Source organism: Hypanus sabinus, chromosome 11 (genome assembly GCF_030144855.1).
Source record: "Hypanus sabinus isolate sHypSab1 chromosome 11, sHypSab1.hap1, whole genome shotgun sequence".
In the NCBI taxonomy this organism is placed as follows: Eukaryota; Metazoa; Chordata; class Chondrichthyes; order Myliobatiformes; family Dasyatidae; genus Hypanus; species Hypanus sabinus.
Window position 1 is genome coordinate 11726589 of NC_082716.1, and position 25894 is coordinate 11752482.

The window sequence follows — 25894 nt, forward strand, 5'->3', positions numbered from 1 at the left end:
TCTAGTGAAAGCAAACCCAGAGCCATCAAACATTCTTCATATGACAAACCATTCAATCCTGGAATCATTTTCGTGAGCCTCCTTTGAACCCTCTCCAGTATCGGCACATCCTTTCTACGATAAGCAGCCCAAACCTGCTCACGGTAATCCAAGTGAGGCGTCACCAGTGAGTTTATACAGTCTCTATGTTATATCCTTGCTTTTATATTCTAGTCCACTTGACATGAAAGCTAACATTGCACTTGCCTTCCTTACCACAGACTCAACCTACAAATTAACCTTTAGGGAATCCTGCACAAGGACTCCCAAGCCACTTTGTGCATCAGTTTTTTTGTATTTCCTCTCTATTTAGAAAGTAGTCAACCCTTTCATTTCTTCTACTGAAGTGCATGACCATACACTTCCCGTCACTGTACTCCATCTGCCAATTCTTTGCCCATTTTCCTGATCTGTCTAACTTCTTCTGTAGCCTCTCTACTTCTTTGAAACTTCCTGTGCCTCCTCTTGACTTCATATCATATGCAAATTTTGCAATAAAGCCATCAATTCCATCATCCATATCATTGGCATATAACGTAAAAAGAATTGGACCCAACATAGACCCTTGTGGAACACCACTAGTCACTGGCAGCCAACCAGAAAAGACTCCTTTTGTTCCCACTCTTTGCCTCTTGCCGATCAACCACTGCTTAAGCCAAGCTAGAGTCTTTTCTGTAATACTATAGGCTCTTGCTTGTTAAGCAGCCTCATGTGTGGTATCTTGTCAAAGTCTTTCTGAAAATCTCCTTTGCCTATCCGGCTTGTTATTTCTTCAAGGAATTCCAACAGATTTTTCAGGTAAGGTTTCCTTTGAAGAAAGCCTGCTGACTACGGCCTATTTTATGATGTGCCTCCAAGTACCCTGAGCCCTCATCCTCAGCAATTGACTCCAAAATCTTCCCAGCCACTGAGGTCAGACTAACTAGACTATAGTTTCCTTTCTCATGCCTCTCTCCCTTCTTGAAGAGTTGAGTGACATTTGCAATTTTCCGGTCTTCCGCAACCATTTCATAATCTATTGATTCTTGAAAGATCATTACTAACACCTCCACAATCTCTTCGAACACCTCTTTTAGAACCCTGAGGTGTACATCATCAGGTCCAGGTGATTCATTTAAACGGAACCGTGCAGCATTAACAAACCTTCCCACTAGAGTATTAGTCCCCCTGCAGTTCAGGTACAAACCACTTTCACTGAAAGAGAGCCCAATGATCCAAAAATCTTATGCCCTCCCTCCTACACCAGCTCCTTGGCCACGTATTAAGGTGTTTAATCTTCCTAGTTCTGGCCTCACTAGTACGTGGCATGGATAGCAATTCTGAGCTCTCAATCCTGGAGGTCCTGCACTTGAACATAGCACCCAACTCCCTGAACTCCCTACGCAGGACCTTGTCACTCGTCCTACCCATGTCATTGGTACCTACATGGACAATGTATCTGGGTGTACACCCCTCCACTTGAGGACTTGGTCTGAGATGCCCTAGACCCTGGAAGCTGGGAGGCAACATACCATCCAGGAAACTTGTTCTCACCCACAGAACCTCCTGTCCATTCCCCTAACTAACAAATCTCCTATCACCACAGTATGCCTCTTCTTCCCCACTTCCCTTCTGAGTCACAGAGGCAGACTCAGTGCCAGAGACCCAATCACTGACTTTTCTCTGTTGGATCATCCCACTTCCCCACATCCAAAGTGATATACCTATTGTAGAGGGGGATGGCCAGAGGGGTACACTGCATTGGCTCCTTAACCCTTTTGCACTTCCTGACTGTCACCCTGTTTCCTGTGCCCTGAACCTTGGGTGCAACCATCTCTTTATCACCCTGTTGATCTCCCAGATGATCCGGAGTTCATCCAGTTCCAGCTCCAACTCCTTAGTCCAGACTGGTAGAAGCTGCAGCTGGATGCACTTTGTGCAGTTCTAGTCATCAGATTCTTCCCACAGCCCACAAGAGGAGCATTCAACTATCCTGCCTGGCACCCATACTATCCTAACTGAGCAGATATAAAGAAGGGAAAAAGAAAAAAACCTTAACCTTGAGCTTTTCCTTCCTTTGCTTTCTCTGACAGAAGCCTCAAAGAGCTAAAGCCTCACAATCACCACTCTGGCTGTCCACTCAGACAGCAGCCACTGCTCCTTCCCCTGCCTTCCTTTAATCTGCTCTTGCTAGACAATCCCGAAAAGCTGATTGGTCTCAGGTCAAAGCTCTTTCTTGCTGTAGCGACCTGCTGCTGCCTTTTCTACTTGGGCAGTGGACCTGATTGAAATTCACTTCTCCCTTGTGGGCATCGTATCTATGAAAGGATGTGCTGGCACTGGAGAGAGTCTAGAGGGGGTTCATGAGAATGATCCCAGGAGTGAAAGGGTTAATTTTAGAGGAGCATTTGATGGTTCTGAGCCTGTACTCACCGGAATTTAGAAGAAAGAGTGAGCATCTCATTGAAAACTATGAAAGGCCTAGATAGAGTAGATGTGGAGAGGGAAGAGGCTGAAGATAGGTGATGGGAGGAAAGGACGCAGGTCAGCACAAGAGAGAGGGGAACATAGGACATAAAGGTTACTTGATATTGCAAATTTCTATGTTATATCACTGGATGTAAATGACCTAGGCAGAATATGAGATGTTATTCTTTTAGTTTGCATTGGGCCATACCCTAGCAGTGGACAGATCCAAGGATTACAGTTTAGAGAGGGATGTGTAACACACACAACATGGTGGAGGGACTCAGTAGGTCAGGCAGCATCTATGGAGAGTGTTTCAGGCTAAGACCCTTCATCAGGATTGGAAAGGAAGGAGGAAGAAGACAGAAAGGGGGTTGAAGGAAGAGAAGTACATGCTCGCAGGTGATAGGTGAAGCCAGATGAGGGGAAAAGTGTGTGAGGTGGGAAAGAGAACAGTGAGAAGCTGGGAGATGATATGAGGAACAGGTTTAGTACTGAGAGGAGGGTTAACCATGGGATAGAGTGAAGGAGGAGAGACACCAGAGGGAGCATCGATTTCCTCTTCCAGTATATTTTCCTTTTCTCCTCTTCCTTCTTTTTTCTTCTATTTCCCACACTGGTCTCTTCTTCTCATCTGCCTATCAGCTCCCCATTGTGCCACTCATTCTTCCTTTTCTCCATGATCCACTCTCCTCTTCTATCAGATTTCTTCTTCAGCCCTTTACATCTCTTCCTACCACCTTCTAGCTTGTCCTCCTTCCTCTCCCCCATCTTTATATTCTGGCATCTTCCCACTTCCTTTCCAGTCTTAATGAAGGGTCTCAGTCCAAAAGCCGACTGTTTACTCATTTCCATAGATGCTGCCTGACCTGCTGAGTTTCTCCAGCGTTTTGTGTGTGTGTGTCGCAACAGAGAGGGGTGAAGGCAGGTGAGGAAAAGAAAAGGGAGTGGTGGGGTGAGGAAGGAAAAGTTGGACCAGGGACTCATAGAGAGAGTGGTCCCTATGGAAGGTGGAAAGGGGTGAGAAAGGACAAGCAGACCAGGGAGTGATGGAGCAGGTGGTCCCTGTAAAAGGTGGAAAGGGCTAGGGAGGGGAAGATCCCATTGCAACTGATGGAATGATGAAAGATAAAAGGGTGGATGCAGAGGCTACTGGATGGAAGGTGAGGACCAGGGGATCTCTATCTTGGTTCTGTTTCATTTTTATGTTATTTTGTAATCTGCCAGCTTTGATGTGTTTTAACAGCTGAGCAGATTCAGAGAATCACAGACCGCACTGGAAGAAATAGCCAAGAACACCACGAGAGGCCTGACGACAACCGACGTTCTTTTATACACAGAAGTCCTCTTACAATCAACACCATCTCTGAGTATGATCAACGAGACTCTACCCAATACAGCAGCCATTGCCAACATAACCATCAACGTAGGTCATTCCAATGGACAAACATTTTTGGGTGGGGTAGAAATTCCTATTTGAGTACTGGTGCTGTAAAGGCAGTTAATTTTCATACAACAAAATTGAAAATAAGAGAGAAGCACTGTACAGATATTGTTCATGCAAGTCTCTTTTTTTAACTGTGTGTAATGTTGAAACTCTATAAAACCCAGGTTAGATCACACCTAGAGTATTGTGTTCAGTTCTGGTCACCTCATTATAGAAAGGATGTGAAAGCTTTAGAGAGGATACTGAGGAGATTTACCAGGATGCTGCTTGGATTTGAGAGCATTTCTTATGGAGAAAGGTTGAGTAAGCCAGGGCTTTGATCCTGTATTTGAATTTATTTTATTTCTTACATCCAAAGGGAGTAAAAATCTTTATGTTGTGTCTCCATCACAATGTACAAGCAATAAAGAGGGGAAATGTGGGGAGGATATTGTCCAAACATTGAAAATGTATACATTATTGTTTTGTATACATCTATGTACATCAGATACAATGTACAGTCAGATACACAATCAGATCACTGTACAGTCAGATGCACAATCAGATCAATGTACAGTCAGATATGCAATCAGATCAATGTACAGTCTGATATTCAATCAGATCAATGTACAGTCATATATACAATCAGATCAATGTACAGTCAGATATGCAATCAGATCAATGTACGGTCTGATACACAATCAGATCAATGTACGGTCTGATATTCAATCAGATCAATGTACAGTCTGATAGTCAATCAGATCAATGTGTATTGATAAATCTGATGGCCTGGTGAAAGAAGCTGCCCCAGAACCTGTTGGTCCTGGCCTTAATGCTGCAGTACTGTCTGTCAGAGGGTAGCAGCTGACAGGTGCTGATATTTTGTGATAGGGGTGGCTGGAGACCCTGATGTTCCTCTGGGTCCTTTTTCACACACCTGCTGCTGTAAATGTCCCGAATAGAGGAAAGTTCACATTTGCAGATGCGTTGGAGTGAAGGAGGACGAGAAGCAACTTAATAGAGGTGTATAAAATAATAAGGCACAGATAGACTGGATAGCCAGCATCTTTTTTTTCAGGGTGGAAATGACTAATAGGGGAGGGCATAATTTTAAGGCAAGTAGAGAATAGATTGGCGGAGGGTGATGTCAGAGGTTTTTTTGCACACACAGAGAGCGGTGAGTGTGTAGTACAAACAGGGGTGGTGGTAAGGGCAAATTCCTCAGGGACGTTTAAAAATCTCTTAGGTAGGTACATGGATGGATGTTTATGTAGGAGAGAAGGTTTAGATTGATCTTGGAATAAATTAAAAGGTTGGCACAACTTCGTGGCCCTGTACAGTGCTGTACTGTTCTGTGTATTATGTAATGTGCCTTAGATACTTGCAGGGACTTGAATTCATACTGTTGGGTGTCCCATTTCCTTCCCCAGAAATAAGCCTACTGCATGAGATATCCCCAGGTGGCCCCTGACCAAAGCATAAACCAAGCTTGTGCTTAACTGGGTATTTATAGAAAACACACCTGATCCATTTCTCCTGTGTGGTACAAGTGACCTAGCATGACTTTCTAATATTTGGATTCAAATTCAATTAAATTTATCATTATGCTGATGATAATCAATTTTTTCCATGCCTGAAGTTAAATTACAACCATGCCAATGAGAAAATTCAAACAGGTGTGTTCCACATCTGGGACTCTTGAAATGGTGTTACTTTCTCTCTGTCAATCTCCTTTTAGTACATGGAGAGGATATTTCTTATAGTGGGGGAGTCTAGGGTCAGAGGGCACCATGTTAAAATAGAAGGACATCCCTTTAAAACAGAGATGAGGAGAGATCTCTTTAGCTAGGGGGTGGTGAATCTGTGGAATTCATCGCTATGGATGTCTATGGAGGCCAAGTCATTGGGAATATTTAAAGTAGAGGTTGGTATGTGGAAGAATACAGGAGAATGGCTTAAGAAGGATAATGAATCAGCCGTGATGGAATGATGGAGCAGACTTGATGGGCCGAGTGGTCTATTTCCACTCCAATGGTTTATGGTCTTATGGAATTAGAGTGACGCTGATCTGAGCTCATTCATCACTGGGACAATGTGGACATAAGACATAGAGTTCCATAAGGGATGTAAAGTAACCTAAATCCTCATCCTGCACCTCCCGAACATTAAATTAACACCCCCACCAATTTCCAGTAGGCCTTATAGCTCCTTGATTTGCTCTCCTTTTGACCTCATAATTTTCTCTTCCAGAGCCTCTAACCCACTCATCCCAATCCATCCCCTCCTCTGTCTCCCACAGCCTAAAGAAAGCAGTGTAACGGTCTCAGCAGGTCAGTCAGCATCTGTGGAGGAAAGTGGACAGTTAACATTTCAGCTTGAGACCCCACATCTGTGGAGGAAAGTGGACAGTTAACATTTCAGCTTGATCTAAATTGCAGCGTGTGCCACCTCACGTCTCCAAAAGAATACAAAATGTCTCTGAAAAATACCGACAAACTGCCAGATTGATCTCCTTCCACCTGTGGCCGCAGTCTCCATAGGTACAGCTCCCAACCTCCAGTACCCTACCACACTGAGGGGCCCGAATTTCAATGCAGATTGACACCAAACCTAAAAAGTGTTTCATTGTCCCTTTGTTGCCCCATTGTTGTTACTACAGAGTTCTTAATCAAAGTCAAGTGCATACATGCACAGGCACAATGAAAAACTTACTTGCCAAAGTATCACAGCCACAGAATCAGAATCACGTTTAATATCATCGGCATATGTCATGAAATTGTTAACTTTGCAACAGTAGGTCGATGCAATACATAGTAAAAGAGAGGAAAAACTGCAAATTACAGTAAGTAATTTAAATACATGAATAAGTAGAGGAGAAAAAAGAAGCAAAAATGTAGTCATCTAGCATCCATGGGTTCATTGTCCTTTCAGAAATCAGACAGCAAAGGGAAAGAAGTTGTTCCTGAATTACTGACTGTGTGTCTTCAGACTTCTGTACCTCCTTCCTGATGATAACAATAAGAAGCATTTCCTGGGTGATGGGGGTCCTTAATGATGGGCGCTGCTTTTTTGAGGCATCCTCCTTAAAGATATCTTGGATACTTCTGAGGCTAGTATCATGATGGAGCGATCTAATTTGACAATTCTCTGCAGCCTACTTCGATCCTGTGCGGTAGCCCCTGCAACACCGCCCCCATACCAGACAGTGACGCAGCCAGTTAGAACGCTCTCCACAGTACAGGTGCACAATACTCTCAGGAAAAAAAAGAGCATGCACAAAATACTGGAGGAACTCGGCAGGTCAGGCAGCAGCTAAGGAGAGGAATAGACAGTTGACATTTTAGGCTGAGACCCTTATCAAGCCCGTCTCACTTCATCCACCCTCCTTCACCTACACACCTTCTCCCTCACCCAACTTCACCTGTCACATGCCAGCTTATACTCCTCCCCCCACCCCACCTTCTTATTCTGGATTCTTCCCCCCTCCTTACCAGTGCTGACGCTCAATGCAGGAAGTCGAGAGAGTGACTGTTTTTGAGTCTGGTGGACCTGGTGTGGATGCTATGTAGCCGCCTCCTTGAAGGGAGTGGGACAGACAGCAGGGTGGGTGGGATTCTTCATGGTGTTACTGGTCATTTCCAACACCTTTCTGTATATATGTCCTTGATGGCAGGTAGGCTGGTGCCAGTGATGCTTTGGGAAGTTTTGACTGCCTGTTATATGACCGGTGATGCAAAATGTTAGGGTGCCTCTAGTGCTCATCTACAGAAGGACATGAGTATTGACAGTCGGTGTACTTTCAACAGATTGTCAGCGGAGGTTTGCCCAAGTATTCAGTGAAATGACGCCTTATGTTAAAATCCTAACCAACTTTTGCCCGCACATGCACTCTAGGCCATTGTGAAAACCGTGAACAATCTTGTAAAACCAAGTGAGATGATGGCGTGGAACAAGATCCTTGTAGAGGACAGGAGAAAAAGTGCCACCAAGTTGATGCATACCGTGGAAATGTCGGCAGTCAGTGTCTCACAGCACCTGAGGGGCACAGCAGAGATGGAGATTAAGGAAAGTGACATCAGTAAGTAACGTGTCCCATACTGTTGATGTTTAGTCTGTGAGATTGTATTATAAACCTGTCACTGCAGCTCTGTTCAAGTTTGAGTAGAGTAGTACTGCTGCCTTTGCAGTAGTTAACCTTCAAAGATGCTTCAAGTTGGCTGCTGAATACTGTATTTTGCGGACAATATTTTTCATGCTGACAGACTCAGCATCTTGAAGCGATGGTGGGCTTTGATCCGACACAGCAATTTCTTTTTGTAACAAGCACGAAAAGAATTCATTTATTCAGCATGTTTTAGCATTTTAAGATGTTCCTGAACCATTTATTGACAGTGAGGTACTGTTACAGGGAAGGACGTGAGAGAAATGACAGCCTGTTGATGAGTTGTATTGACCTAATAACCTGGAGTGGTACATTGGTGTAGCAGCTAGTGCTATCACTTCACAACACCAACAATCACAGATCAGGGTACGATTCACACTGCTGTCTGGAAGGAGTTTGTGTGTTCTCCCCAAGACCGTGCGAGTTTCCTCTGAGTGCTGTGGTTTCCTCCCACATTCTATAGACATACGAGTTAGGGTTAGTGAGTTGTGGGCATGCTATGTTGGCACTGGAAGCACTGAGCTGCCACGACCGCAATTCTCGGACACAAAACAACGTATTTCACTCTATGTCTCGTATGTTCGACTCGTAATGCCAATCTTTAATCTTTTCAATTTAGAATAAGTTTGATTTTTACTCTGACATCGGTTGAGGAATAGATGGTACAGATTCATTTATTTACCACACGGACATCCAAACATCTTGCTTTATGGCTACCTGTGAGCAAACAAATTCAAGGTGTATAATTTATACATTTCTTGATAATAAACATACTTGAATCTCGAATCTTGAAACACACAGTGAAATGCATTGTTTGCATTGGCAACCAACATAACCCAAGGGTGCACTGGGGCACCTCCCAGCAAGCAATTACATCTGAGCTACCACCTCAACAAGACCGCAGTTCAGTGCCGCCTTGACTGGAGCAGAACCTTTACTTTAAACAGAGGGTATTAGTCATTGCTGCCCTAGGAAAAATGCATTGTCTGTCCACTCTGTTAATCCCTAAGCGTTGCCACACATTCTGGCACCAACATAGCAAGCCCCCCATGTTCACAGAACAACAGCAATAAAATCCCAACAGCAAAACAAGCCCCATTCCTCCCTCCCACCCATATACACACAGAATCCTCCAACCCCAGGACAGGCTGTCTCTGGGCCACTAGCCTCTCATGAGTCTGTGGACTCGCAGATATTGGGCCTTTGACTTCTGATGCACCATCAATAACTCACTCTGAGACGTAAGGCGAGATATCGGCTTTTATTGACTGGAAGAAGGAACCAGGAGTGAGTGACCATCATACTACGTCCTGGAGACTGAGAGGCCGAGCATAGGCCTCAGATCGCCTTTATACCGGGGTCTGTGGGAGGAGCCACAGGAGCAGTCCGCAGGGGGCGTGTCCAGACAGGCGCACGTAGTTCACCACAACTTCCCTCGTGGACTTGTAGAAGGAACCCAGAACACCCACAGGAAACACACGTGGAGAACATGGAAACTCCTCAAATGCAGCAGTAGGGGTTGAATCCTGGTCAGTGATCCCTGGTGCTCTAAAGCAAGTCTAGCCAGTCCAGTCTTTCCTCATAAATACCATACTCATTCCATGTTCCAGTCTAATTACCAGGTCTCCATTCCCCCCCTTCAACTGTCTGAACCCAAGCTCTGAAACTTGGACTAAATCATTGAAGTACGTATATGTCATCATATACTACCTCGAGATTTTTTTTTGCCAGCATCTTCAGGAAAATAAAAGATATAGAAGAGAATTTATTAAAACTGTAAATAATAAAGACTAACAGACAACCATTGCGCAAAAGAAGACGAATAGTGCAAATAATAAAAATATAAATAAATAAATACAGTAAACAAATAATAAAATAACAAAAACATAAATAAATAAATGCAGTAAACAAATGATAAAATAATAAAAATAATTAAAATTAAATAAATAAATAAGTACCGTCAAAGAGTCCTTGAAATTGAACCCATAGGTTGTGTGGTTGGTTCAGTGTTGAGGTGAGTGAAATTATCCACGCTGGTTCATGGATCTGATGTTTAAAGGGTTATTCCTGAATCTGGTGTTGTGGGATCTGAGGCTTCTTTACCTCCTGCCTGATGGTATTAGCATGAATTGAGAAGGGCCTGAGTGGTGGTCCTTGATGATGGATGCTGCTTTCTTGTGGCAGTGCTTCTTGGAGATGTGTTCAGTTCTGTGGAGGGCTTAGCTTGTAAGGGGCTGGTCTGTACCCACCACTCTATTGAATTTTCGATTCCTGGACATAGATGTCCTGTGTCAATAGACTCGATTTTCCTAAACCCCTCGCTTTCACCAAACTCTGCACTTGTGTAGTTCCCACCAAATTTTGACTGATAATGATTACTGCAAAGCACCTCAGGACATTTTAGTTTATAAAATGATTTTAATAGGAGTATTTTCAAGGGAGATTCCAAGGGGAATAAAGTGTTATTTATACACAGTCAAATGGAAATGCTTTTGTGTAGTTGGAGGCTTAGATACATTAAGAAGCAAATACTTGGCTCATGGTTTGAATCAATTAATGAAATGGATCATGTAATCGCCAAGCACTGCAAACTAGCTCTAAGCAAAGAGCTAATAACTGAAGTCAGATGCCAAAGCAAACAGTCAGAGGAAACAGAGTATAAGTCAAGCAACACCCTGGACCTAGAAATACAAGAGATGATGGAAATCCAGATCAGCGCACACAAAATGCTGGAGCAACTCAGCAGGTCAGGCAGCATCTACGGAGTTAAACAGTTAACATTTTGCGATGAGCCCCTTCTTCAGAGCTGGAAAGGAAGGGAAAAGAAACAAATTCCTTTTTTCTTCAGCTTTTTACCTCTTCCACATATCCTCTTCTAGCTTTTTATTTCATTTCCCCCTCCGCTTCCCACCCACCCACTTTCACCCATACCTGGTCTCATTTGTCATCTTCTACCAATCTCTCACTACTTCCCCTCCCCCCCTTCTTCTGACTTTTCCCCTTTCCTCTCCAGTCCCGATGAAGGGACTCCTCCTCTGAACCCTCTCCAATGCCAGCATTCCTTTCTTAATGATGTTATCCACATGAAGGGTCTTGACCCAACAAGCCAATTGTCCGTTTCCTTCCACAGATGCTTCTATAGATAGAGATTAGTTTATTGTCACATATGTATTGAAATATCGAAAACACTCAGTGAAAAGCATCATTTGTGAGAATTGTGCTGGGGGCAGTCCACGTGCTCCTCGGTGCTAACATGGCATGCCCACAACTTACTAACCCTAACTTGTATGTCTTTGGAATGTGGGAGGAAACCAGAGAAGTTGGAGGAAACCACGTGGTCATGGGGATAATGTACAAAGTCCTTATAGACAGCAGTGGAAATCAAACCCCAATCGATGATTGATGTTAAAGGTTTGTGCTAACTGCTACACTACCATGCCACTCAAAGCTGACATGCTCCTTGATGCTGATGCATTTTGACCCACTGCAGTCCTCAGCATTTTCTGTGTTGGATTGGTTGAAATTAAATTCTCACTTTCCCTACCTTGGCAACATTTTCTCCTCAACAACAGACACCTACTCAGACATGAACCACTGCCTGAGTCGTGCTAGCGGAGCCTATTCAACGTTAAGGAAAAGAGTTTTTGAAGGCCAGAAGACCATATGGTGCAGAATTAGGCCATTTGACCCATTGAGTTTGCTCTGCCATTCTACTAGCTTAACTTCATACTTAATCTTTTCTTTCTCAACCCCATTCTTTTGCTTTTCACCATGATTTTTGGCACCCTCACTAATCAAGAATCGATCGACCTCCTCTTTAAATATACCCAATCACTCGGCCACCACAGCTATCTGCAGCTATGAATTCCACAGGCTCACCACTGTGACTGTGACCCACAGGTCCAAAAACAACTTTCGGTTTATAATGCAGATGGCATTCCTACATTACTGAATTTACCCTGAAGTTTGCGAGGGAGAAGATAACATCAGATGTATTAATTTTACAGTGGAGTAAAGTGAATTATAGAGGCATGAGAGAGGAGCTGGAGATGATTGGAAGGGTTCACTAACAGGGATGTCAGCAAACTAACATTGGCTGGAGTTTCTGAAGGCAATTCAAAGGCACAGGATAGATACATCCCAAAGTTGAATAACTATTCTAAAGGGAAGATGAGGCAACTGTTGGTGACAAGGGCAAGGGAAGTAAAAGAAAGCATTAAAGCAAAACAGAGGGCATATAATTCAGCAAAAATTAGTGGAAAGTTAGAGGACTGGGAAGCTCTTTAAACCCACCCGGAGGCATCTGAAAAAAAAAGCCTAAGGAGAGAAAAGATTAAATATGAAGCTAGCCAAAAATATCAAAACAAATAACAGAAGTCTTTTCAAAGAAATAAAGATCAAAAGACAAGCAACAGTGGATGTTGGACTTCTAGAAAATGATTCTGGAGTGGTAGGAATGAGGATTATAAAATGCCAGACAAACTTAATAAGTATTTTATGTCAGTCTCCACTGTGGATGACACCAGCAGACTATCCAAAATCCAGAAAGGGCAAAGGTGAATGTAATTGCTATTCCTAAGGAGAAGATGCTTGGGAAGCTGAAAGGTCTGGAGGTAGATAAATTACCTGGACTAGATTAACTAGACCCCAGGATTTTGAAAGGGGTAGCTGAAGAGATTGTAGAGGCATTAGTAATGATCGTTCAAGAATCAATAGATTCCGTAATAGCTCCGGTGAACTAGAACATTGAAAAAGGCCCTCAACTCTTTAAGAAGAGAGAGAGGCAGAAGAAAGGAAATCAGAGACCACTTAACCTGACTTCTGTGGTTGGGGAGATGTTGGAATCTTTTATTAAGGATGAGATTTCGGGGTTCTTGGAAGCACATGATAAAGTAGGCCAAAGTCAGCATGGTTTCCTTAAGAGGAACTCTTGCCTAACAAATCTCTTGGAATTCTTTGAGGAAATAGTGGGCAGGATAGACAAAGGAGAGTCAGTGGACGTTATTTACTTGAATTTTCAGAAGGCCTCTGAAAGGTGCCAAAATAAGAGCTCATGGTATTACACGAAAGATACAAACATGGAAAGATGATTTTCTGATTAGCAGGAGACAGAGTCAGAATCAGTGGGTCCATTCTGGTTGGCTGCCAGTGACAATAGTGCCAATACTAGGATGGGTTCTTTTCACGTTATATGTCGACTAATTGGAGAATTGATGGCTTTGTAGCCATGTTTGCAGAGGATACAAAGATGGGTGGACGGGCAGGGAGTCTGAAGAAGGACCTGGATAGATTAGGAGAATGGGCAAAGAAGTGGAACAGATGGAGTATAGTGATGTGCATGATCAAGCACTTTGGTAGAAGGAATAAAGACATAGATTCGTTTCTAAACAGGGAGATAGTTCAAATATCAGAAGTGCAAAGGGACTTGGGAGTACTCATACATGATTCTCTAAAGATTGAATTGCAGGTTGACTTGGTGGTACAGAAGACAAATACAATGTTTGCATTCATTTTGAAAGGACTTAAATATAAGAGCAAGGATATGATGATGCGGAGGCTTTATAAGGCATTGGTCAGACTCCATTTTGAGCAGTTTTGGGCCCCTTATCAATGAAAAGATATTCTGGCATTGGAGACAGTCCAGAGGAGGTTCATGAGAATGATTCTCGGAATGAAAGGGTTACCATTTGAGTAGCGTTTGATGGCTCTGGGCCTGTACTCACTGGAGGTTAGAAGAATGAGGGGTATCTCATTGAATCATATTGAATATCGAAAAGCCTAGACAAAGTGGATATGGAGAGGATGTTTCCTTTAGTAGGTGAGTCTAGGACCAGAGGGCACAGCCTCAGAATAAAGTCATGTCCATTTAGAAGAGAGATGAGAAAGAATTTATTTAGCCAGAGGACTGGGAATTGTGGAATTCATTGCCACAGATGACTATGGAGGCCAAGTCATTGGGTGTACTTAAAGCCGATGTCACTAGGTTCTTGGTTAGTCAGGGTGTCAAATGTTATGGGGGGGGGGAGGCAGGACAGTGAGGTTGAGTGGGACAATAAGTCAGTTATGAAGGAATGGTGGAACAGGATCGATGGGCTGAGTGGCCTTATTCTGCTCCTATGCTTTATGGTCTATGAATGGAGTTAAATCATGAACCACCTACAATAGGCACCTGAAAGCCCTGGAACAATACCACCGAAGTTCCTTACAAAAGATTTTGAGAAACGGCTGGAAGCTCAGATGCACTAACACCAGCGTACTGGAGGAGAACAGCATGATAAAGCAACAGCAACTCCGATGGATAGATCATGTCATCTGGATGTTTCTCCAAACAAATCCTTTACTCCTAGGTGAAGGAAGGTCAGTGAGCCCCTGGTGGGCAAAAGAAATGCTTCAAAGATAACATCAAAATCAGCCTGAAGAAATTGAACACTACACCTAAAAACTGGGCAGACATGGCGCTCAATAAAATCACCTGCAGGAAATCTGTTCAAGAGGGAACTAGGCTACATGATAGTGACCTCCAATGTGCCACAGAGAACAAACGACAACTGTGAACGGAGAGACAGAACAACCAAAAGACCCAACCGCTAACAACAACCACCACTTACTTTTGCCCACACTGCAGCTGAATATATGGATCCCACATCGGCTGAGGACCCACCAACAGCCAGTCTTTTAGGAGAACATCATACTTGACTCAGCTTTGATATCATTAGAGCATAAATGGAGGCTCCAGCAGTAGGAATTTTAGGATGAGAGATCATGGGTTAAAGGTGAAAGATGAAATGTTTAAGGGGCACATGAGTGGGAACTTCTTCAGAGGGTCATGAGATTGTGGAATGAGCTGCCTGTGGAAGGGGTAGATACAAGCTTGATTTCACCATTAAGAGAAATATGGATAAGTACATGTTTGGGAGGGGGGTATGGAGGGTGATGGTCTGGGTGCAGGTTAATGGGAATAGGCAGAATAATAGTTTAGGATGGACTTAATGGACCAAAGGACCTGTTTCTGTATTGTATTATTCTATGGCTCAATGATGAGGGAGAGACATTATTCCACAGACCACCTTGAGATGTTAAATGCTGAACTGTCAGGAAATGCAGAAACATGCACAACTTCCATCAGCTTCTGCTAGAGTTGGCTAAAAAATATATTTTTCTTTAAATTCAGCATTGTTTCCTTCATGCAGCCTGTGAATATTTACCGGTGCTGTTATATTTTTGCTGATGGGTGTACGATATATGTTTATATTTAGAAGAGTCTGAGCAGGCAGAGTTACTGATTCATGACTTATTAATAACATGTTTCCCTGTTTCCACAGCTCTCAAAATGTACACTTTTGATCTAAATCAAGATGAGCAACCTCCAACTCAAGCAAATTTGGAAGATAATCATATAAGTATTTCTGGACGAAAGGATGACGGGGCCAGCTCTAACGGTAAGCAAACTCCAGGCGATGGATCAAGTATGATTCCATGTCTTGTTTGTCAGTAATACTCACGGAAGATGTTTCTGTGTGTCTTTAGGGACTGTGGCAGTCATTTTCCTGCAGTTTAATAGTATTGGCTTGCTGCTGGAAGCCGCTAATAGCTCCCAGGAGTCGGAAGTCAATGGGACGGTGCCACAGAAGGAATATACCATGAACTCACCCATCATTGCAGCAGCTGTCAAAGCCAATCCTCCGACACTGTACCTTATGAACCATATAACATTTACACTGAAGCATTTGAAGGTCAGTATCTGTATCTCTAATGGGGACAAAGAGAACTGCTCTATCCAGAGTTGAAAGGTTGCAAGCAGGGATTTACTAAGACAGATCTGGAAAGACCATAGGACCATAAAACATAAGACTATTATAACCATCAGGTTCATCCAGCTTCAGTAATTTATGGGGAGACAGCCTCCAGCCCAGTCAAACTGGAGAAATCTCATTTGGGTGGATGCTACACGGTGTTCCCCCATTACAAATCAGTACCCCAAAATAACAAACAGTACACAATATGCAAACAACTGAGCTTTATAATTCTTAATCTGACTATAGGGTTAGTAAAGAAAACAAAAAGAAAAAGGGCCCATTTTAATGAAATAGCCTAATGCGCATGTTGGAGCTCACGTTTTTCTCTTCCGTTCGTTCTCCATCGATTTCCCTCAGCCATCATCTCCCAACCTCATTCCAAGACCATTCAGTCGTGCAGTCGACGACTTCCCCCTTCTGGCATCTTCCGTCTCCATCATCTCTCGAACCAAAAGCCCGTGAATCCCTTCTCTCCAACACACAAGAAAGAAACAACACACCTCTCATTGGATGGCGCACATTCCAAAGCCCCCTTTATCACTGGTCATAACTCAGACACTGCTGCTACAGATACACCATTACACTAGCAGTGAAACCTTACAGAGCGTTACACCATAATACAACAAGACTTAAGACCATCAAACATAGGACCATCAAACAGGGATGGGCCATTCAGCCCATCGAGTCTACTCTGCCATTCCATCATCGTTCATTTATTATCCCTCTCGACCCCATTCTCCTTCTTCTCCCTGGAATCTTTTGACGCCATTACTAATCAATAATCTATCAACCTCCATTTTATATATACCCAATGACTTGGCCTCCACAGCCATCTCTGACAATGAATTCCATAGATTCACCACCCTTGAGTTAAATAAATTCCTCCTCATCTCTGTTTTAAATAGGCGTCCATCCAGTATGAGTCTGGGTCCTCTGGTCCAAGACTCTCCCATGATAGGAAATATCTGCTCCATGTCCATTGTGTCTAAGCCTTTCGATGTTCAATAGATTTCAATGAGATCCCCTCTCATTTTTTCAATGACTGCAGGCCCAGAGCCATCAAAGTCTCCTCATACTCCCCAGAGTTGAAAGGTTGGAAATGAGGCTTTACTAAGAGTAATCTAGCAATACCATAAAACCATGAAACTTTGGAGTAGAATTAGATTATTTGACCCATGGAGTCTACTCCACCATTCGACCATGACTGATTTACACTCAGAGGCCACTTTATTAGGTAACTCCTGTATCTAATGAACTAGCAACTGAGTGTACATTCAAGGTCTTCTGCTACTGTAGCCCATCCATTCAAGGTTCAACATTCAGAGATACTCTTCTGCACGCCACTGTTGTAACGTGGCTTTATTTGAGCTCCTGACCCCTTCACATCAGCTTGAGCCAATCTGCCCAGTCTCCTCTGATCTCACTCATTAACACAGGACTGCTGTTCACAGGATTTTTTTTTCCACACCATTCTCTGTAAACTCTAGAGACTGTTGTGTGTGAAAGTCTCTGATCAGCAGTTTCTGAGATACTCAAACCACCCTGCTGGGCACCAACAATCATTCCATGGTCAAAGTCGCTTAGATCACATTTCTTCCCCATTCTGATGTTTAGTCTGAACGTTGCTTTGGTCTGTTTGGTCTGTGTGCTTTTATGCATTGAGTTGCTGCCACATGATTGGCTGATTTGCATTAACAAGCGGGTGTAGAGGTGTATCTAATAATGTGGTCACTGAGTGTACATGCAAATAAAGCCAACCTTTGATCCAGGGTGGACCAGATAAGTTTAGTCATTCTGAGATAGAAAGGAGATGAGCCAGCCCGTTCTGATCACCACAAGAACATATTTACATCCCACCTCTTTATCCCAGCACCCAGTTTCACCACCCTCCTTAATCATTACTTTACATGAGTTATTGAACACAAAGTAAATGAATAATTTAACTAATAAATATTTGATAGACAAGGAAACCGACTTGATAAATGTGCTTGCTTTGGTTTGATTATGGAATTTTTAATCACTAAAAGTAATTTATTTGTTAAGTGACAGACAGGAATCAAGGCTTTTAATCAGGTGGTAATTTTCATGTCAGTGATTAATAGATTTGACCATCTTGTACTGCTGGAGCTGTGGCTGGGGAGGGGGACCAGGCCTGCTTCGTAGACTTGCCATTGGTGATGCCCGCCACGGAATTGCCTTCCAGGTTGTGGAGACCCAAATGAATTGACCCTCCCCAGCTGAGAGATGTCCTGCAAGGTGGACTGGCTTCTGAGCAGATGTATCTTGAGCCTCTGCAACACCCTGTTGGCCATTCACACCTTGCCATCTGTCAAGACAATTTTTTCCAACGTCTCTTATAGAAACGTGTATCAACTCCTCAAATATATCTAATAATTAAAATAAAATTGAACTTAACAAATTAAATTAAAGCAAATAATTAAAAGCATTAAAAATAAAATACTTGTGCTCACTGACTCCCTTGGAGATGGCCAACACCTTAGGACGAGTGGGCAATGTAGATGGAAAGAATTCACACTGAGTCTAAGTCCAACCCTTTGTCTTTATTATAAATTGATTTCAACAGGTTTGGGAATTGCTTTGTTGAGCACCTTTGCTCTGTCTGCTGCAAAATGCAGGATCTTCCAATGGCTAGCCATTTCAATTTGACTTCCCATTCCCATTCTGACATATCGGCCCATGGCCTTCTCTGCTGCCACGAAGAGGCCGCACTCAGTTTGGAGGAGCAACGCGTCATATTCATACTATTGGGTTGGAGGAAGCTGATGGCATGAACATTGACTTCTCTGCAGAGACAATTTACAAGATTCTGCCAGGATACGTGGTCCTGAGATATAGGGAGAGGTTATGCAGGTTAGGACTTCATTACCTGGAACACAGACAATTGAGGAGTGATTTTATATAGGTATGTGAGTGGCACAGATAGGATGAATGTGCACAGTCTTTCTCACAGGAAAGAGAAACTAAAACTGAGAAAGCAGAAGTTTAAGGTGAGAGGAAAAAGATTTATAAGGGACTGGAGAGGAAACTTCTTTGCTCAGAGGGTAGTGCATGTGAGGACTAAGCCGTCTGTGGCAAGTGCTTGAGGCAGGTACAATAATAATATTTAAAAGATATTTGGTTAAGTAAATAGATAAGAAGGGTTTGGAGCAGGGGTTCCCAACCTTTTTTATGTTGTTGATCCCTACCATTAAACAAGGTGTCTGTGGACCTCAGATGGGATCCCTTGGGGCAAGTGGGCAAAATGGGATGAGCTTGGTAGTACCATATTGGGTAGAAAAGACTGTTTGTGTGCTGCATTAGTCTATGACTTTATTACACAGAGTTCAGGTTAAAGCAATATAGTGTCTTGTTCACAGAAGATGGGACACTTACCAGCGTTCTTACAAAGAGCTAAGTAACTTGGTGCCTTTTCATTCTGTCTCAACCTTAGCCTGTGAAGGGGCACAAATCTGTCTGTGTGTTTTGGAATTACTCCACTTCCAGTATGGAGGGGGAGTGGGACACCGGAGGGTGCAACAGCCTCCATTTCAATGCCACACATACCACCTGCCGATGTAATCACCTGACCAGCTTTGCAGTCCTGATGTCATCTTCACCCATTGTGGTAAGTTGAGGCTTACGTTGGTCTTAGAAGCTCTACGAGTATTAATGATTAAAGCACACATGTTGCTGTTCTAGGGGAAGGAATCTCTGAGTTTCTTACCTATTCCCCAGTTCTTTCCCCACATTGCTGTAATTTAGACCTTCTCACACGTGCATGCAAGCACTAGCTTACTAGGGCTCAGCCTCCTCAGGAGTGTAGTGGTCAGCGCAATCACATTACAGTGCCAGCGATCACTGATCAGAGTTCAATTCTTGCCGCTGTTTCCTCCCACAGTCCAAAGACGCACAGCTAGGGTTGGCGAGCTGTGGGCATGCTATGCTGATGCCAGAAACATGGTGACACTTGTGGGCTGCCTCCACTAGCAAATCCTTGCTGATTTGATTAGATGTAAATAATGCATTTCCTTGTGTTTCAATGTGACAAATAAAGCTAATCTTTAATCTTTAATAAATTCTTCAATTCATCTCTAGACCTTATGTATTTATGACCAACAATCACGAACCCGTGTAGAATCAGAATCAGGTTTATTATCACTGAAATATGCCATGAAATTTGTTGTGTTGCAGTAGCAGTACAGCAGCAAGACATAAAAATTGATCATTTTCAAAAATAAATTGTGCAAAAGATGGAGTGTTCAGAGACCATTCAGAAATATGATGATTATGGAATAAATTGCTGAATTGTTTCATTATTGTTACATAGAAACATAGAAAATAGGTGCAGGAGTCGGCCATTCGGCCCTTCAAGCCTGCACTGCCATTCAGTATGATCATGACTGATCATCCAGCTCAGAACCCTGTACCTGCTTTCTCTCCATACCCCCTGATCCCTTTAGCCACAAGGGCCATATCTAACTTCCTCCTAAGTATAGCCAATGAACTGGCCACAACTGTTTCCTGTGGCAGAGAATTCCACAGATTCACCACTTTCTGTGTGAAGAAGTTTTTCCTCATCTCAGTCCTAAAAGGCTTCCCCTTAATCCTTAAACTGTGACCCCTCATTCTGGACTTCCCCAACATCGGAAGCAATCTTCCTGCATCTAGCCTGTCCAATCCCTTTAGAATTGTATACGTTTCAATAAGATCCCCCCTCAATCTTCTAAATTCCATGAGTATAAGCCTAGTCGATCCGGTCTTTCTTCATATGAAAGTCCTGCCATCTCAGGAATCAATCTGGTGAACCTTCTCTGTACTCCCTCTATGGCAAGAATGTCTTTCCTCAGATTAGGGGTCCAAAACTGCACACAATATTCTAGGTGTGGTCTCTCCAAGTCCTTGTATAACTGCAGTAGAACCTCCCTGCTCCTGTTCTCAAATCCTTTTGCTATGAATGCCAACATACCATTTCCCTTTTTCATCGCCTGCTGTACCTGCATGCCCACCTTCAATGACTGGTATACAATGACACCCAGGTCTCGTTGCATCTCCCCTTTTCCTAATCGGCCACCATTCAGATAATAATCTGTTTTCCTGTTCTTGCAACCAAAATGGATAACCTCACATTTATCCACATTAAATTGCATCTGCCATGTATTTGCCCACTCACCTAACCTATCCAAGTCACCCTGCATCCTCTTAGCATCCTCCTCACAGCTAACACCGCCGCCCAGCTTCATGTCATCTGCAGACTTGGAGATGCTGCATTCAATTCCCTTGTCTAAATCATTAATATATATTGTAAACAACTGGGGTCCCAGCACTGAGCCTTGCGGTACCCCACTAGTCACTGCCTGCCATTCTGAAAAGGTCCCATTTACTCCCACTCTTTGCTTCCTGTCTGCCAACCAATTCTCTATCCACATCAATACCATACCCCCAATACACGTACCTAGGTTAAGTGAAAAACTTTGTTTTGCATGCCGCCATCACATTAGTGCACTGAGACAGTATATGGGAAAAATAATAACAGTAAAGCTGCGCTTTATCAAGCAACTTTCTGTATATACGTATCTTTGATAGTGGGTAAGCCGCTGCTGGTGATGCGTTGGGCAGTTTTAACCACCCATTGTAGAGTGCTCCTCTCCACTGCAGTTATTGTTAATAACACAAAATACATCTACACACCTCCATCTCATGGTTTCTTTTGTACTCAAAAGCATGTTTTGTTTCATAAACTTACTCTTAAACAATACATGATAAAACACCATACCAAACATATCATTGTACTCACTTACAAAATGTTAACATATCACTAACATGACACCCACAAGCACCCTGCCAGGGAAGTATTTGTAAGGTTGTGACACCGACACAGGCCTCCTCCATCCCACTGAAACTCCCTGCCCAAACCACTCTGTTTTCACTTTATTCTCTGTGAAGGGACTTCACAGTATGGGACACTGGAAAAATGTTGAACTTCCCCTTGGGGATGAATAAAGTATCTATCTATCTATCTATCATCTATCTATCTTAAACCCTAACCCACTGCCAATCCTTTGGCCAATTCGTATTATTTTTGAATTGGTGTCACATTCTAGTAGTGATTGCTTCTGTGAAGGCACCCCTTGCCAAATCCTGCTTCACTGGAGGCCTCGTACAAGCATGAGCTGTTACTGTTTGTCTCATCTGCATTTTACGCACAGAAGCCGAACCTCAAGGCTCTTGACACTTACTCCCTTGCAGGATGTTCTACATAACAATATCCTGACTCGGATCACCCAGCTGGGAATTATCGTGTCCTTGATCTGCCTGTCAATGTGCATCTTTACCTTCTGTTTCTTCAGTGAGATTCAGAGCACCAGAACAACCATTCACAAGAATCTCTGCTTCAGTCTCTTTATTGCAGAACTTTTGTTCCTCACTGGGATTAACATGAACAGCAATAAGGTAAGCAATGAACATTAACATTAACTCCACGGCCCCCCTAAACCTTCTCCCATGGGGTGAGCCCAAACCATTAAACGTACTATGAGAGGTAGAATAGGTTAGGACTTTATTCCCAAGAGTGTAGAAGAGCGAGGGGAGATTTGATAGGTGTATTCAGAGGGATCAAGGAATACAAATACATAATTTCTTGAAAGAAAGTTTTTGGCACATTGGCAAAGTATTGAGTACAGAAGTTGAGATGTTATTTTGAAGTTGCATAAGATGATGGTGAAGCCTAATTTGGAGTATTGTGTGCCATTCTGATCACCTACCTACAGGAGAGTTATCAATAAGATTGAAAGAATGTGGAGAAACTTTACAAGGATGTTGCCAGGATTTGAGTACCTCAGTTTTGGGGAAAAGGTTAGGACTTTATTCTCTGGGGCTGAGGAGAATGAGAGGAGATTGAAGTGCAAAATTTCGAGGGGAATAGATAGTCTAAAGGCAAGCAGGCTTTATCTACTAGGTTGGGTGAGATAAGAACTAGAGGTTATGGGTTAAGGATGAAAGCTGAAATGTTTCAGAGGAACTTGAGGGGTATCTTCTTCACTCAGAGGGTGGTGAGAGTGTGGAACAAACTGTTAGGGGAAGGGGTGGATGGGGGTTCAATTTCAAAATATAAGAGAAGTTTGGATATGTGCATGAATGAGGGGTGTTTAGAGGGCAATGGTCCACACACGAGGCAGTTCGGTTTGGACTTGCTGTACCAAAAGGCTTGCTTCTGTGCTCTAGTGATCTATGACTCTATAATTGCTATCAAGATGCAATATCCAGTCTTTGCTCTGCAAGGTGCCTTAGATTTCCAGTATCTCCTGGAATTTTTTGTTTGTTTTTAAGAAGTTTGGTATTCCTTATCGAGATGCAATGTTTACTCTCTGCACCATCACACCACCCCCCCCCCCCCACCCCCTCAGCTACTCTGTTCCATCGTAGCCGGACTGCTCCATTACTTCTTCCTGGCTGCCTTCGCCTGGATGTGTGTCGAGGGTATTCATCTCTACCTCATTGTGGTTGGGGTCATCTACAACAAAGGTTTCCTGCACAGAAATTTCTACATCTTTGGCTACGGCAGCCCTTCGGTTGTCGTGGGGATTTCGGCACTGCTGGGCTACAAGTACTACGGCACTGATAAGATGTAAGTGTGAGCTGCCTCTAGCACTGTGACCTTGGTAAAAAAATACTGCATGGCAGCACTGTTTCTGTTCATATTTTTGCTAAAATACAGGTTTTTAATTGACTAGATGCAGAAAAGATTTACAGGAATGTTGCCAGGACTGAGTTATGGGGTGAAATTAGGATCTTAATCCTTGGAGCATAGGAGACCGAGAGGTGATCTTCTCAAGATCTTGAGGGACATAGAAAGGGTGAATGCACAAAGTCTTTTTTCCCAGGGTGGGGGAATTAATAACCAGAGGGCATAGATTTAATGTGAGAGGGAAGCTTATTAATAAGAACTTCAGTTATGGAGCAATACAGCATAAATACAGGCCCCTCAGCCTAATGTGTTGTCCACCCATCTAGTCCTAATTTTATGCCTTCAACCCATATCCTTCTAAGCCTGTCCATCCACCTACCCATCTAAATTCTCTTAATTAAATGATGTTATTCTACCACTTGAGGATCGTCTTTTGAACACAAAGCGTGGTAAGTATGTGGAATGAGCTGCAGGGCAAGAGGCTGAGACACATACAATAACAACTTTTAAAAACCAGTCGGACAGGTACTTGGAATGGAAATGTTCAGCAGCTGGCAAATGAGACCAGCTTGGATGGAGCAACTTGATAAGCATGAACACATCAGGTGGAAGGGCCTGTTTCTGTTCTGTGTAACTATCAGAGGAGGTGACTCAGGTGAGATAGACTTTCAGAAGGGTCTTCATAGAGAAAAGAACGAATGGAGAGGTCTCGGGAAGGTAAAACAGAGTTTGGAACCCAGTCAATTATTGGTGGAAAATAGGAAGTTAAGGATGAACTCTTGGAGTTCTAGATCTAGAGGAGATAGCAGGGATAATGCAACTATAGCGAGGGATGAAATAAATGAATATGAATTTTAAAATCAATAGTATGGTGAGGTAGGATCCCAATGTACATTGTAAGCCATTTAAAATCTGCTAGGGTGCTATTGTAGGTCATTTAATATTTGCTACTTATCTTCCTTATCTGCATGGATTGGAAAGGACTCCAGGATAATCTCATGAAGGAGCCAGCTCCTGTTTTTAAGCGTAGGGAAAATGGTAGGAGGCAAGAACAAAGCAGCAGGTTTTCTACCACTTCTCGGTGATGTTTGCCCGGCTGAATTTCAACTCCAAAAGGCAATGTGGATGAGGAGTAGCAGATCAATGCTGATGAACCCATTTTTGAAAGCTTGTTTTATGGAAGGACTGAGCAGAACCAAGGAGAGTCAGAGATAGAAGACCTAAATCTCTTGGGATCATTTGCAAAGAGTTAAAAAGTGGGAACCCCTCTGGGAACTCCTTCGGTCAGAGGGTGGTATGAGAGTGGAACGAGCTGCTGGCAGAAATGGCAGATGCGGGCGATTGCAACATTTAAGTACATAGACAAGAGTAGCATGGAAGAATGCAGTCCAGATGGAATGGGGCTAAGCAGAATAACAGTTTGGCATGGACTAGATGGTCTGAAGGGCCTGTTTCTGAGCTATAGCGCTCATTGCTTTATGATTCTCAAGGTTAGAACTAAGATGCATCAAATAGTCTTCTATGTGTGACTGGACATGTGCATATGTGGATTATAGCACTGAGCTTGATTTAGATAATCACCTTAAGCATTTGTCTTCTGAAATCATGTGTGTCGACGTGAAGAAGATAAAGGATTGCTCCCGTCTTTACCATTATAGATGGGTGTCTGATCAGTCCATGCCCGGAAATCTCACATCGCTAGTAAAAGCTGGAGGTAGTTCTCCTTAGAGATGTGATCTAGGTGAATCAGATCATAAGAAATGCAGAGGGAGAAATTAAAACATAGAATAGAGAACAGTACAGCACAGTACAGGCCATTTGGCCTACGTTGTTCTGCCAATCTTTTAACCTACTCGAAGATCAATTTAAACCTTTCCTTCCACATTGCCCTCCGTTTTTCTGCCATCAAGAGAAAATATTCCCATTACCACTTGGATCACAGATCAGGAGAATTAGGTCAAAGTTATGGGCTAAAGAGTTAGGGGAAGATGCTGGGAAGTTAATATTCAAACTCATTGTAATGGTGGTCTGCTAGGGTACTGGAGACACTCAGAACTGTTGAAAGGGAGGGACAATCACGTGAGGGAAAATAACTCACAAGGCACTGGCAAAAGAGCAGTAGCAAGCATCAGAATGGATAAATCAATAAAGAGTTGGCACAGTGTCAAATGGCTGAATGGTCACATTCTATAATTCTGTCAACATAATGAGGTTAAAGCAGCACGTGACGTGAAAACTGGTGGAATGATCTCCTTTGCTTTCAGGAGAGCCAGTGAGGGTGGGTGGTGGGTGATGAGGGGTTCAGGAGAAAGCTTTACATGAAGATGGAAATACTTTGAGTT

At 43.0% G+C, this 25894-nt stretch overlaps 1 protein-coding gene across 1 annotated transcript in view; it reads left to right on the forward strand.

Annotated features, from left to right (window-relative positions):
• adgrl4 (adhesion G protein-coupled receptor L4) overlaps positions 1 to 25894 on the forward strand; it is a 146070-nt gene that overhangs the window by 66676 nt on the left and 53500 nt on the right. The window contains exons 5-11 of the mRNA XM_059983773.1: positions 3731 to 3910; positions 7805 to 7988; positions 15395 to 15511; positions 15600 to 15805; positions 19320 to 19493; positions 22115 to 22318; positions 23272 to 23492. Coding sequence (XP_059839756.1) covers positions 3731 to 3910; positions 7805 to 7988; positions 15395 to 15511; positions 15600 to 15805; positions 19320 to 19493; positions 22115 to 22318; positions 23272 to 23492 — 1286 coding nt within the window. The remainder of the gene's footprint in view (positions 1 to 3730; positions 3911 to 7804; positions 7989 to 15394; positions 15512 to 15599; positions 15806 to 19319; positions 19494 to 22114; positions 22319 to 23271; positions 23493 to 25894) is intronic.